Raw genomic sequence first — 12256 nt, forward strand, 5'->3', positions numbered from 1 at the left:
ATATGTTTTTTATTGGGGGGGGGGGGGGGGGTTGAAGTGAGGTTGTAAATATAACATGTAAACTTCAACACTTTTAATACGTTTTTTTTTTAACATACAGCCTGTTGAAAATGTCATTTATAGGCATTGCTAACTTCCCCTTCTGGTCCTAGAATGCATCAGTCAAACGTATTTTTCGAAACTTTTTGTATTTTTCAAAACTTATACAACACACAGACATACAATATAGGCAAGAGTAAAAAATCAACAACAGTGTTCGTGTATACGAGAACTGGATTCCAAGGCACATAAGGTAGATTAGTCTACATTCTATCACATATACATAGTAGGGATCCCCCCTTTTCTTTCCCTTAAAGTAATATTTTCAAGAATCAGGTTCTAAACGGATAATCGATACTAAACATTTTGAGACTACAAATGTTATAGACAGTGCATAGCTCCCTCCTCATGTATCAGGGGCAGGGCCCTCCTCCCTCTTGTCTTAAATTGTATTGTGACTGTAATGTCTTCCTTATATTGTAAAGTGCTGTGCGAACTATTGGCCCTATATAAATCCTGTATAATAATAATAATAATTTGGGGTATCGGCTTAAATGTATATTGAATGAACTAAATGGCAATACTGATTCATCAGATTAGAGCTGTAACAATTATTCGATTAAGTCGATTAAAATCGACGATGGAAAACGTTGTCAACGTTTTCCATCATCGATTCGTCGGCTAAAATTCTAATTTCCCGCTCGCCGCTTACGCCACGACCACATCGGTTAAGCCGCTCGCACCTACGCCGGTATACCCGCTCACGCGACGCCGCTTACGCCACGCCCACGCTGAGGACATGCGTCTGGCCCTCTCTTCCCGGTGAGCTGCCCGAATCGCCGCTGCCCGCCGACAACGCCGCTGCCCGCCGACAACACCATCATTCAAGGTAAGTCGAGATCGGCCGGGAGCTTTTTATTGTTTCCTGTGTGTTTTGTTTTTTTAAAGCGGCACACTGCAGACCATTAGCAGCTATAGAACACCAAATCCCAGCAATAATACATTAAACAGCCTGTATAATATATTATTGCTGGGATTTGTTGTTCCTCTATAGCTGCTAATGGTCAGCAGTGTGCCGGCTGTATTTTACATTGGTATTCTGTAGAGCTGCAACAATTATTAGATTAAGACGATTAAAAATCGACGATAGAAAACGTTTTCCATCGTCGATTCGTCGGCTAAAATGTAAATTTCCCACTCACACCCGCCTGTTCGCGGCTCCATACACGAGTTACGCTATGCACGCCGTGGACGCCACCGGCCACCGCACAAGCTGGACACACACCCGCAGAGCACGCCGCTGCAGCGACTTACAAGGGTTCAGAAACAGGTAAGGGGGACCTGTTCTAATGTTTCCTGTTAAAAAAAAAAAAAAGCGGCACACTGTAGAACACCAGCAGCTATAGAGGAACAACAAATCCCAGCAATAATATATTAACCTCCCTGGCGGTATGATTATTTAGATTTTCGTAATTTTTTCGGTGCGATTTTTTTCCGTTATTTTATTTCTTCGTTTTTTCCCGGGGTTTTTTTCGAATTTCCCGCCGATTCCGCCCCCATGCAACGCGTCAGCTCGCAAGGGACGGAACCCGGAAGACAGATGCCGGCGGCGCCCGGAGGACTCCGCACGGCTCGAGGGACAAAGTAAGTAAATACTGTGTGATATTCCCGAGTGTAGCTCAGGGTATGGAGAAGTAACCCCGAGTTACACTCGGGAATACCGCCAGGGAGGTTACCGTAAACACCCTGTATAATGTACTATTGCTGGGATTTGTTGTTCCTCTATAGCTGCTGGTGTTCTGCATTGCGTTGTATATAATGTATTATTGCTGGGATTTGTAGTTCCTCTATAACTGGTCAGTGGTAATCTGCATTGCGCAGTATAATCAGTATACAGCGCAATGGAGAATACCACCAGCTATAGAGGACTACAAATCCCAGCAATAATACATTATATACAACGCAATGCAGAACACCAGCAGCTATAGAGGAACAACAAATCCCAGCAATAGTACATTATACTATAATGTACTATTGCTGGGATTTGTTGTTCCTCTATAGCTGCTGGTATTCTGCACTGCGCCGCTGTATAATGTACTATATTACACACCACACTCTTTTTTTTACTTCCACCGCGCCAAACTTGCGCCTGTGATGGACTACACTCTCAATAGAAACTAGTAGTCCATAACTGGAGCCTTTTTTTTTAAATCCGATTAACCGATTAATCATACTTAATAAATCGGCTAACTAATCGATTATGAAAATAATCGTTAACTGCAGCCCTACATCAGATAGTCAAACTTATTTTAACACCTTTAAACGTTAATTCTACAATTCAAGACATAAAAATAACTTGAGGGGTAAAAATTACACTTCAGTTGCTAAAATAGCCTTAAAAGGAGAACTATGAGGCGAGTGAAAAATAACCCATCCTCATTGTTCGAGCCGACGTGCGACAATGAAACTATCACAAGTCGGCTCAATAGATCGGGAAGTGAGTGAACGCATACCGTCGCTCGCTCACTTCTCCACCATCTCCCTGCAGAGAGCTGTGACTGTCAGTCACCGCTCCCCGCAGGGATTCCCCCCTCCTCTAGTGCTGACTGGAGGAACGGACGGTGGAGGGTACAGCTGGCTCTGCCTTTAGATAGGCAGAACCAGCTGTCATTCACGCAGCTGGGTGCATCTCAACAGCATTGTCGGGATCCGCCCCGGCTGCAATGGTCTCCGTATACCGCGTGCTGTAGCTCGCGATATACTGAGCTTTGGGTCACGGGAGGACGCTAGTTTATGTCCTCCCGTGACCCTTAAGAGAACTATGGGGTAAAACAGTTACCCCATAGTTCTCTTTTAAGGAGCATGCTAAATAACGATTGGGACTTGAACATGAATACCATGTTTTCAAAACTAAATACCATGTTTTCAAACTATTTTTTATTAGTTCAAGTGATTTTAACCCCTTCGTGACAGGAGACGTACACTGTACGTCCCGCCACGAAGTGCCCAAATGACTGGCCATGTACACTGTACGTCCTGCCACGAAGTGCCCAAATGACTGGTCACGTGCACTGTACGTCCTGCCACGAAGTGCCCAAATGACTGGTCACGTACACTGTACGTGAGCAGTTATTTGCGACTCTACAATGCTAGTAACCGCTGACAATCAGCGGTTACCGTTCATTAATGGATGCCTCAGTATAGAGACGTCCATTAATGAAAGAGTTAAGCTTTTTCACACACCCAATCCCTTTCAGGAATCGGGTGTCAGAGTGAGAGCAGAGCGGCATTGGCAGCTCTTGCTGTCACTAAGACAGCTAGTATAGATCGGGAAATCCCAATGTATATCGGCTTTTTTTAAAATAACTTTCAGGAATAGAAACATAATGTATCTATTCCTGAAAACAATGTTGGAACGATCAGAAAACCTTTAGTGACATCTGATCCTGAAATGCTGCAGGATCAGTGTCACTAAGGTTATTATTGGCTGTTCTTAAGTTTGAAGCAGCCCGATAATAACCAAAAATGAATAAATTAAATTATCAAGCAGTAATAGTTAGATTAATTCACTATGACTGCTGGATATAATTAAATAAATTTAAAAAAAATGTAGAAAGTTTAAAAAAATAGTGAAAAGTGTAAAAAAATAAATGTAACAAATAAAAATGAGATATATTAAAATATATTTTTATACTATTTTTTATATAAAAATTAACCCCTTACAATGAAAATCTGCAGCTGAGCTGCAGGTTTGTTTTTCACCCCAAGGGGTTAATTTTTTTAAAACACCCTCATGACAGTGATGTTCAAAGTATGTCGCCGTCACTAAGTGTGACACTTAGTGACAGTGACATTGTATGCCAGGTGACCACTTTTAGTTTTAAGAGAAAAAAAAATTAAAATGTTAGGTTTTAGGCCGAGTACTACAGAAACATTACTAAAATGCTAGGGATGTGAGGTTTTTCCAAATAAATGTATTTAATGCTTTTTTTTTTGCTGTGATGTTTTTGTAAAAAATACTACACATCAAAATTGGGGAAAAAGTGTTTTCTTTATGCTTTTTTCCTCTTTTTTTATATTTTATTTGTCCTAAGTGAGGTGTTAGGTACACATATGTGATATAAATATGTAGCCCTATCTGTCCTCTAAAAAACAATATATAATATGTGTGGGTGCACTTTGTAAGAAAGTATATTACTGACGTGGAAGCAAAAATATCACCAGTGCTTCAGTCATTTACGAACAGAAACTAAAAACAAGCTCAGTCATGAAGGGGTTAAAAGTTGATACCTGGGAGACCTCTTGAAGAATGAGACATTCTGGAAAACGTGTTCAGTCTTGACGCTTTCAAGACTGCGATTTTTACTACTGTATATGTGTGTGTATCGAAATCCTCAAGTGAAACAGTAAGAGCTACAGTGTTTGGACTTACTGACCCAACCCCTGAAAGGGGACAAACTCCCATGAATATAGAAAGTGTCTGTGTCGGTATTCACTTTCCATTATGAATGTGTTTGCCGTATATTTTTAAATTATGTAATAAAATAAACAAAATTAAAGAAATATATATGGTGTATTAGGGTACAATGAAAGTCCAACATGATGATTTCCACAAGAATTACATTTGTGAATTACGGATGTAGGTACCTGCCACCTTGAGAAATGTCCTTAAATAATTTATTGCTTCTTTTTTTTTTTTTTTTACTGCATTAGAACATTTTATAAGAAAGAATATGTGAAAAACGGTATAATGTGAATGGGGTTGGAGAAAACAGCTACAAATTGCTGCAGTGATTTTTATTTTAAAGTGAAGATTGTACATTTCAGTTTTCAATCTGATAATACCATTATACAAAACCAACTTACCGATCATTCGAAGCATTGAGTTCTAGGACAGCATCTTTAAGTGCCGGACCCAAAAGTGCACGAGCTAAACACAGAATACTTGTGGTTTTACCAGTTCCAGGTGGACCCTGCAAGTGCAGGAATATTTACAGTTATTACCTTTTTAGGGTATTGTTACTTATCAAGCATGCATTATTACCACTGGCGTTTATTTAATAAGTGTTTTACTATAATCACTAGTAGTAACCAACTAGACAGGTAAAGTGTATGTAAACCCTAACAATTAAATGTGTTTATTTGCTACCTAATGGTCTGTTAAATATACCGTTAAAAGAGTTTGTTTTTTTATTCTGTTCGATAAGTGCAACAAAATACCTGTTGAGCCTGCCAAAAACCCATGGGGCTTGTAACTTCCTGTAGAAAGCTTGGCTACCACAATATGGCGCACAGTGGAATGGGGGTAGCACTCAGCGCGTGCACACACAATGCCCTACACGTGCGCTTATTCACATGCAGATGGCAGGGGTTTTGCTTACATTTTTATTTATCTTATCTTTTATATTTTTATTCTATAATTTTTTTCCACTGTTAATCAATTTGTTTACATTTTTTTTTCCACTTAACTTTATCGCTATCACACAGGAGCCAACAATCCCGTGTGACAGCATTCGGAGGTGACAGGTTCTCTTTATGGAACCGGTCACCTCCAATAGAGGAGTTTGAGCTGAGCACAGCACTGTGCTCAATCTCCTGTGACAGCTGAGACAGGAAGGCTGCGAGTACAGCTCTCCTGTCTCATTGTTCACAAGGAGCAGGCAGGAGAACAGACATTCTCCGCTCTGCTCCCAGCTCTCCATCCTGATGTAATTTGCCGTGGTCCTGGGTCCCCCAGAAGAGAAAACCACGGTGAGGAGAGAAGTGGCCGGCGCGGGGGGACGGACCAGCAGGCAAATGACAAAATCATCTGGGCGGCTGTACAGCCGCCAAGATCACTTATACAAAATGAGTGCCGGCTACCCCGCTTCACATTTAACTCTGCTTGCCGGTTTGTAGAAAAAAAAACAACCTGCCCAGCAGTTAGATAGGAATTCCACAACCCTGCCCTAGTACAGGAAGCATGTTATTGGTAAAAGTCTCAGTAAAGAGAAAAGTAAGCCTGAAAAAGAAAATTAAAGCAATCGCCACACCTATGGTGTGTAAGCTGCAATATGCAAAAGACCATCTTAGATTGTGTACTGCATTTTGCAGTCAACCAACCAACTTACTAGTGTGTTTTTGGATTGTTTGATGTACATCAAATTGGGGGATCTGAAGGAAACTCATGCACGCATGCATAGGGACTATTTACAACGACAGGGGTGCTTACAATGGTCAGATTTTATTCATTAATGTAAAACCTTTATCCCAAAAAGATAAAGAAAAAAATGTGGCTATCACTCGTTAAATTAAAGTACCTTAACAATTAAGAAAAATGTATCTTATTTGTGTATAACTCGGATGTAGATCCTCAAATCATCTGTGAATTGGTGCTGACATTGTCAGGGGAACAGATGCAGGAGCTATTTTCATGGCGGGTGTCGTGCGGCTCTATGCTGGGAGAAGCACGCATTTTCTAAAAGCAAAAACTGCATGCATTACTGTGCAAAATACTAGACAAATACTTACAGCAATTATGATATTTGGAACATTTCCTTCTCTTGCAAATACCTAAAAAAATAAATATATCAAGTGGTCATCAGTTTTTCTACTAGAGCTGCAACAACGATTCGATTTAGTCGATTAAAATCGACGATCGAATACGTTGTCAACGTTTTCGATCGTCGATTAGTCGGCTATATATTACATTGCCTCTTCGCGGCTCCACACACAAGCCGCGCACGCTCTGCCCGATACGCCCACGCCGCGCCTACCGCACACGCCGCGGTTCAGCCTCCAATCCCGGCACTCTTTACATCTAGCCTGACCGGTGCGATCACATGACGGGTGTCAGGGATGTGAGCGCGACAGGTGTCAGCCGGGGGACGGAGACTATGGCTGGGGACGAGCTGGCATGCAGGCTGAACCGTTCAGCAGAAAACATGGAGGGAATGTTCAGACAGTAAGTGCCCGAGCACCCTGGAGCCTGGGAGCCAACACTGTGCACCCCAATCCACCATCATACCCATCCTATGCACCCTATTCCACCATCATACCCATCCTCTCCATCCCTTCATACCCATCCCTGCACCCCATTCCACCATCATACCCGTCCTCTCCATTCCATCATCATACCCGTCCTCTGCATCCCATTCCACCATCATAGCCGTCCCCTCCATCCCTGCACTCCATTCCACCATCATCATACCCATCCTCTGCACCCCATTCCACCATCATACCCGTCCTCTCCATTCCATCATCATACCCGTCCTCTGCATCCCATTCCACCATCATAGCCGTCCCCTCCATCCCTGCACTCCATTCCACCATCATCATACCCATCCTCTGCACCCCATTCCACCATCATACCCGTCCTCTCCATTCCATCATCATACCCGTCCTCTGCATCCCATTCCACCATCATAGCCGTCCCCTCCATCCCTGCACTCCATTCCACCATCATCATACCCATCCTCTGCACCCCATTCCACCATCATACCCAATGTCTGCCCCCCATTCCACCATCATACCCATCCTCTCCATCCCTGCACTCCATTCCACCATCATCCAAGTCCTCTCCATTCCATCATCATACCCGTCCTCTGCACCCCATTCCACCATCATACCCGTCCGCTCTATTCCTGCAACATACCCGTCCTCTCCAATAACACCAGCAATAGAGGAATACATCAGATCCCAGCAATACATTAAATACCAGCAGCTACGGAGGACTACAAATCCCAGCAATAGTACATTATTGTATATGGTACTATTGCTGGGATTTGTAGTCCCCTGTAGCTGCTGGTATTCTGGGTTGCGTATAATCATTATACAGCACACTGCAGAATACCAGCTAATAGTGTACTATTGCTGCGATTTGTTGTATTCCTCTATAGCTGCTGGTATTCTGCATTGCACTGTATATAATGTACTATTGCTGCGATTTGTTGTATTCCTCTATAGCGGCTGGTATTCTGCATTGCGACGCTGTATAATGTACTATATTACACACCACACTTTTCTTTTACTTTCACCGCTCCAAGCTTGGTCCTGTGATGGACTACAATCTCAATACAAACTAGTAGTCCATCACAGGAGCCTTTTTTTTTTTAATCCGTTTTAACCGATTAATTAAACTTAATAATCAGCTAACTAATCGATTATGAAAATAATCGTTAGCTGCAGCCCTATTTTCTACCGCATAAAATCTAACAAGTTAAAACATCCCGCATCAGTATTTTTCTTGCACAGGGTTCTCATGTTAGAAACCGAGACAGTTGTACTGGCAGAAATGAATTTTGCCTCTGCCACCCCAAGGTACAGTACCTAACTAAATTTTACTGAGGAGGTTCTATCCACTGGTCCTATACTGGATTATTAAAAGTAAAATTTAAAAAAGGCAACAAAAAGAATTACCTCAAGCCGACTAACAGTTTCTTCATTACCGATGATCTCATTAAGCTTTAGTGGTCTGTATTTCTCAACCCTAAAAAAAACAAAGTGGTCAATATACACATGTGAAAGACAGAGACTGAGATTACCACACACTGCATAAATTAATTATAAAGAGAAATGGAGCTTCATTAAACCCCTTAGTGACGGTAGTAAATAGTAAATGAGGATCCCCATTGCTATTTACTGTTATACACACAGCGCCATCCGAGGACATCACTACAAGCACCACTGTCACTTCAAGGTCTCTATAGCTGTACAGTGTGCAGGGGACTGTGCCTAAATGACTGCTCGCGTACATTTTACATGAGCAGCTATTTAGTGCTTAGAAATGCCAGTAACCGCTAAGATCAGCAGTTACTGTTCATTAATGACTGCCTCAGTAATAAGACATCCATTAATAAAAGAATTAAGCTTTTGTAAAAGCCTAATTCTTTAACCACCTCCGGGCCGGCCGTAGTAAAAAAACGGCCGGCCCGAGCTCTCTAGATCTGAGTGGGCGTCTTTAGACGTCCGCTCAGAAAAATCACATATTTTGCTATCACATAGAGGGGGTTTTATTAGCCCCAGTATGTGATAGCAATTAAGTTTAGTGGGAAAAAAAAAAAGTGAAAGAAAAATTAAGTCCCCCCCCCTCCCCAAATTTAAAGTTACACCATAAAAAAGAATAAAAAAACAAAAAAAAATGTTTAAGTCCCCACCCATACATACACGCATGCAAACATGCGTCGGAGGCGCATACGTGCAAAAAAGACGATTGCACCCATTACGCCGCACATGTTACATATCGCCGCGAACGTCGGAGTGAGAGCAATAATTGTAGGGCCATCAATCACTGATAACACTAAACTGATGAGCGGTAAAAGCTTTTAAAGCGTCGCCCATGGCCAATTTTGGGTACGGTAATTTTCTGCGATTTCGCGGGTGCGCGCAATTTTAAAGCTTGACATGTTTGGTGTCTATTTACCCGACGTGACCCGATCTTTTATATTTTACCAAAAAGCTGGGTATTAATAAATGTTTCCTAACATAATGTTAAAAATTTTTGTAATTTTTTCTGTAATTTTTCCTAATTATAGTAAAAAATTAAAACCCCCAGTGGTGATTAAATACCACCGAAATAAAGCTCTATCTGTCCCCAAAAAATGGTATAAAATTTCAGTACAGCGTTGCATGACGGAATAAACGTCAGTCAAAGTACCGCAGCACTGAATACTGAAAAATGGCCTGGCCAGGAAGGGGGTCTAAACACCTGGGCTTGAAGTGGTTAATTAATGAAGTATTATTATTCAGGATTTATAGAACGCCAACAGTTTGCTCAGCGCTGTACAATATAAGGAAGACATTACAGTCACAATACAATTCAAGACAAGACGGTAAGGAGGGCCCTGCCCGAGGACTTACAATCTAAAAGGGAGGGGGAAGTGATATATGAGGAGGTAGCTGTGTGGGGATGAATTGTTTGAGAAAGTGATAGTTCAGTGGTTAGGTTAGGGGGGATAGGCTTCCCTGAAGAGATGAGTCTTAAGAGATTGCCTAAAGGAAGTCAGAGTGGGAGATAGTCGGACAGGTTGGGGTAAAGAGTTCCAGAGGATGGGAGAGACTCTAGAGAAGTCCTGGAGGCGAGCATGGAAGGAGTTGACAAAAGGGAGCTGGAAAGCAGAAGGCCTTTTGAAGAGCGGAGGGGACGGTTAGGGTGATACTTTGAGATCGGGTTTGAAAAGAAGAACTATAAGGTGAGTGATTTACACTCATCCTCATAGTTAGAGCTGACGTGTGACATTAAAACTGTCACACGTCGGCTCTATAGATCGGGTAGCGAACACATACTCAATTCCCGATCATCTCCCCACAGGGATTCCCCCCCTCCCCTCCAGCACTGACTGGAGGAACAAACTGGGGGGCGGGGGTACACAGCCGCTCTGCCTCTAGATTGACAACGGGCTCTACCTATCAGCCAGCTGGGTGGATCATGACAGTATTGGTCGGGATCCGTCACGGCGATCTCAGTATATAGCAAGCAATAGCCCACTATATACTGAGCTTTGGGTCACAGGAGGAGGTTAGTATATGTCCTCCCATGGCCGTAAAGTGAACTATGGGATAAAAAGGTTACCCCATAGTTCTTCTTTACGTTTTAACAGACACCCCATTGCTTAGAGCGATGGGGTGTCTGACAGTGATAACAGAGCAGTATTTACCACACTTGCTGTCACTGTTTGACAGCTGGTACAGATCGGGATTGGGAAATCCGATGTCTACAGGCTTATTGCTACATGTTTCAGAAGAGAGACATTTAGCAATGTGTGTGTGTGTGTGGCTAAAGGGACCAGTCTAGCAGCCAGGCAGGATCAATCCAGTAAGGTCCCTGTATGCTGTGCGCTTTCAAACGTTAACACATTCACAAGTGTACATTGTTAAATCTGGACCAAAATACCAATGCAGCACAAGATTACATTGCCCCAGGTGCAGCTGTCTTAATGGGCATATAGATTTGCATGCTGCTGCATAAACTACACTATGCACTTATGTACACGGTGGTGGTGGTGGTATCAAAACTGGAGCAAACAGAATCTGGAGCAGTTGCCCTTAGTAATCAATCAGCTACTCTTCAGTTAAGCTTTGAAAATGAAAGAGCGACGCTGATAGGTTGCCATGGGCAACTGCTTCCGTTTTAATACATTTCCCCCAGTGTTTATTACACACGTTTGAAAATTATTCTGTGAGATATATATTTCCTCCTTGCTCTGAAAAGCCAGCACTCACCAGGGCAGCTCATAGGTAACAGGAGGCCCCTTACTCCCGGAAGCCTGCTGTTCTTTATTCCCCTGATCCCCGCTCGGTGCATCTTCCATTTCCACCTCCATCTTTATTTCCCGCCAGCGCCACACTCGTCGGTCCGGACTACGTTGTGATGGCGTCACGTAGCCCCGCCCACTGTACTCAGCGCTCAGAAGTAACGAGATGTTCTAGTACAGGATACGTGCATAAGTTGGCGGTTATTATTTGCAGTCTCTCATTCGGTTTCTATATTCATTAGTACATTTTCAAATGAGGATTATTGTGTATTGTGAACACGTGGTTTATACGCCAGTTATCTCCGTGAGACACTAGAGGGCGCGCGAGAGTCGTGCTATAACGTACACACTGGGGTTCTATGTGCTGAGAAGAGCGCCCCTAATGGTCTCTGGGGGTAGCTGCAGTGAAGGCGAATGCAGGATTATAGCGCTTTCCCTTCTGAAAGTACAGCAGCTACCACCACCAATCAAGCAGCTCCAACAGGGTTTCTGCATTCTAAGCCACCGATTTAAAGGCATAATCTACCTTTTCCAAAAATGTAATAAATGCACACACATTAATAAAATAAAAAATGTTCATTTATTTCATTTTCACATTGGAGCCTTCACGGCATTGCAAACACAATCAGTGTGTTGCTGATATAATGCACAGGCTTCTGCATTATTTATATCCCAGTCCAGGTTCAAACAGAGGTATGAACTTTTAGTTATGGGGCTGGAGGAAGTCATCAATCCACTATAAGAGCGGTGATGTCACCTCACTTATGCTCCATTGAAATCTGTTCGCCAGTCTGCTGCAGTGACAGGTGGGATTTGTAGTCTTCCATTCATAGATATGTGAGATACAGCTGCACTAAATATAAAGCATTTATTTGGGGGGGTGCCGACTCTTAACCCTTGCAGTGGGGCTACCCCCGCATTTCATGGGTTAAGTGCTGGTCTGTGTCTAGATTAAAAAAAACAAAACATTATACTCACCTGAACTT

The 12256-nt window shown here is 42.6% G+C and overlaps 1 protein-coding gene across 1 annotated transcript in view; it reads right to left on the reverse strand.

Annotated features, from left to right (window-relative positions):
• Positions 1-11367, reverse strand: part of RFC2 (replication factor C subunit 2) — a 20700-nt gene extending 9333 nt beyond the window's left edge. The window contains exons 1-4 of the mRNA XM_018553366.1: positions 11239-11367; positions 8437-8506; positions 6550-6591; positions 4906-5012 (exon numbers count right to left, since the gene is read on the reverse strand). Of these exons, the coding sequence (XP_018408868.1) occupies positions 4906-5012; positions 6550-6591; positions 8437-8506; positions 11239-11339 (320 nt within the window). The 5' untranslated portion in view covers positions 11340-11367. The remainder of the gene's footprint in view (positions 1-4905; positions 5013-6549; positions 6592-8436; positions 8507-11238) is intronic.
• Positions 11368-12256: the final 889 nt, after the last annotated feature.

The sequence above is a fragment of the Nanorana parkeri genome, unplaced genomic scaffold, assembly GCF_000935625.1.
Source record: "Nanorana parkeri isolate BGI_ZX_2015 unplaced genomic scaffold, ASM93562v1 scaffold118, whole genome shotgun sequence".
Classification (NCBI taxonomy): Eukaryota; Metazoa; Chordata; class Amphibia; order Anura; family Dicroglossidae; genus Nanorana; species Nanorana parkeri.